At 42.5% G+C, this 2,195-nt stretch overlaps 1 protein-coding gene across 1 annotated transcript; it reads right to left on the bottom strand.

Annotated features, from left to right (window-relative positions):
• Window positions 1-402: 402 nt before the first annotated feature.
• LOC121438674 (olfactory receptor 11H6-like) lies at window positions 403-1,341 on the bottom strand. Its single transcript, XM_041639037.1, has one exon. The coding sequence runs from the start codon at window positions 1,339-1,341 to the stop codon at window positions 403-405; it is 939 nt and encodes a 312-aa protein (XP_041494971.1).
• Between the last annotated feature and the right edge of the window lie 854 nt (window positions 1,342-2,195).

The following is a 2,195-nucleotide window of genomic DNA, read 5'->3' as shown; positions in this document are numbered from 1 at the left end:
CAACCAACACTGTAGTTCCTGTTCTCAAGGAATTTACAATCTAATGAAGATGGGAAGGCATGCACAAGCAGACTGTGGGAAGCTAACAGTAACACAAAGAATAAAGAAAGACATGTTATAAGCAACATGCAATAAGAGATACAATAAATTCTGTCAGAGCAAAAGCTAAGCTGTTGGCGTGGCACTTATCGTTTTGAAGAGTCTCTCTTTGAAAAGTTCACATCTGCCTGCAAGTTTCTCAGCTCACTACTGACCTGTGGTTTCAAGACATTGCCATATAGGGTTGTGCTGTACAAATATGTTGTTTATTGCTATTCTGCAATTCATGAAACCTGTGGCAACTGTTGAACATGTCTGGGGCTCTGAACTTATTCAAAATAATTCAGTAATATCAAAGACCTCCTAGGAGCCTCCTATAACTTTTTTCAAGGCATCTTTCATTTCTTTATTTCGGAGGCTGTAGATCATGGGGTTGAAGAAAGGAGTCAAAACCGAGTAGAACAGAGTTGTGAACTTTTGCATGCCCTTTGCTTGACCAGAACCTGGACTTACATATGTTATCATGACTGAGCCATAAAATAGAATTACCACAGCCAGGTGTGATGAACAGGTGGAGAAAGCCTTCTTTGAGCCAGCAGCAGAGGGCATCCGTATCACAGCCCTCAGCACTAAGGCATATGAACCAATAATGTAAAAAAAGGTGGCAAAGATGAGGAGGGAGCTCATAGTGCCACAGATGAGAACAGTGCCTGAGACTGGGGCACAGACTGCAGCTAGGTCCAGCAAGGGACCAAGGTCACAAAGAAAGTCATCAATCACATTTGGGCCACAAAATGGCAGTTGAGTGATGAGTATCACTGGGATAAGAAACCAAAGGAACCCGTACACCCAACAAAATATGACCAGGCTACCACAGAACCTAATGGTCATGACAGTGGGGTAGTGCAGTGGGCGACAGATTGCCAGGAACCTGTCGTAGGCCATGATAGACAGAAATAAGCATTCGGTGGTGCCCAAGGAGAAGAAGAAGTACAACTGGAGTAAGCATCGAGTGAAAGAGATGGTTTTGGTTATGGAGAGGAGGTTGGCCAGCATGTTGGGCACATCAGAGTTGACGTAGCAGATCTCTAGGAAGGAGAAGTTGGCCAGCAGGATGTACATGGGGGTGTGGAGCCGGTGATCCCAGTGCACCGCAAATACAATTGCCATATTTCCAAGCAAAGTCAAAATGTAAATCATAAAGAATATGGAGAAAAGGAAAAACTGCATTTCTCTGCGGGAAGGGAAGCCTAAGAGGATGAAGTAACTCACAGAGTGGGAGGTGTTTCTGGCTGAGGTCATTGTCTTCTGTTCTGTGAAGATAATTACAGATTAAGAAACTATGTTTCCTGACTTCTGTTCAAGAAAGAGCATACACATTCTGGCCATAGGGCAGGACAACCAAAGCGGTGTTTTCTATTTGTTGTATGATTGGACATTCCAATAGTATCGCTGTTGAGGTAACTTATATATTTATATTCACAATAATAAACCATTGATCAGTCACAACAGTAGATATCAATAGTTTTATGAAACCTTTTTGAAAATTTTTCTTGGAATTAAAATAAATGTAAAAACAAACATATTTCTTTTCTCATTCCTTAGTGTATAGTCAGTTTTGGAAAACCCTGGTCTTAACAACTCAGAAGAATATCTGGAAAAAGTTAAACTGATATTTCAGCTTCTCACTTAATTCAATTATAAAGATGAGAATATTTTTGGTTTTCTGAGATAGGGTCTTACTATGTAGCCCTGGCTGTCCTGGATCTACTATGTAGAACAGGTTGACCTTGAACTCCCAGAGATCTACCCGCCTCTTCCTCCTGAGTGCTGGATGGCTTGTGCCACCACTGTGAAGCTAATGTAATTTAAACAACACAGAGGAGAGAACATGAGGTTAAAGATTCCAATATGCTACCTCATCTAGACTCCAGTCCAGCACTTCTCCATGCCCTTTCCACCTCTTCACCTAGACTCCAGTCCAGTGCTTCTCCAAGTCCTTTCCACATCTTCATCTAGACTCTAGTCCAGCACTTCTCCATGTCCTTTCCAAGCCTTCTTCCAAGCCCACCCAGCCCCTTCTATGAATCAGTCATCCTCTTGGTTTTAGCCAGGAGCTACCCTATCTGCCACCACAAACAGGTCCCTTCTGCAGT

The sequence above is a fragment of the Microtus oregoni genome, unplaced genomic scaffold (genome assembly GCF_018167655.1).
Source record: "Microtus oregoni isolate MIOR12 unplaced genomic scaffold, Mior012 000056F_ref0000123, whole genome shotgun sequence".
Classification (NCBI taxonomy): Eukaryota; Metazoa; Chordata; class Mammalia; order Rodentia; family Cricetidae; genus Microtus; species Microtus oregoni.
This window is presented reverse-complemented; position numbering and strand designations above follow the sequence as displayed.

Bases quoted from the DNA above. Each gene is read 5' to 3' on its own strand.
- LOC121438674 (XM_041639037.1), bottom strand. From the start codon at position 1,341: ATGACCTCAGCCAGAAACACCTCCCACTCTGTGAGTTACTTCATCCTC.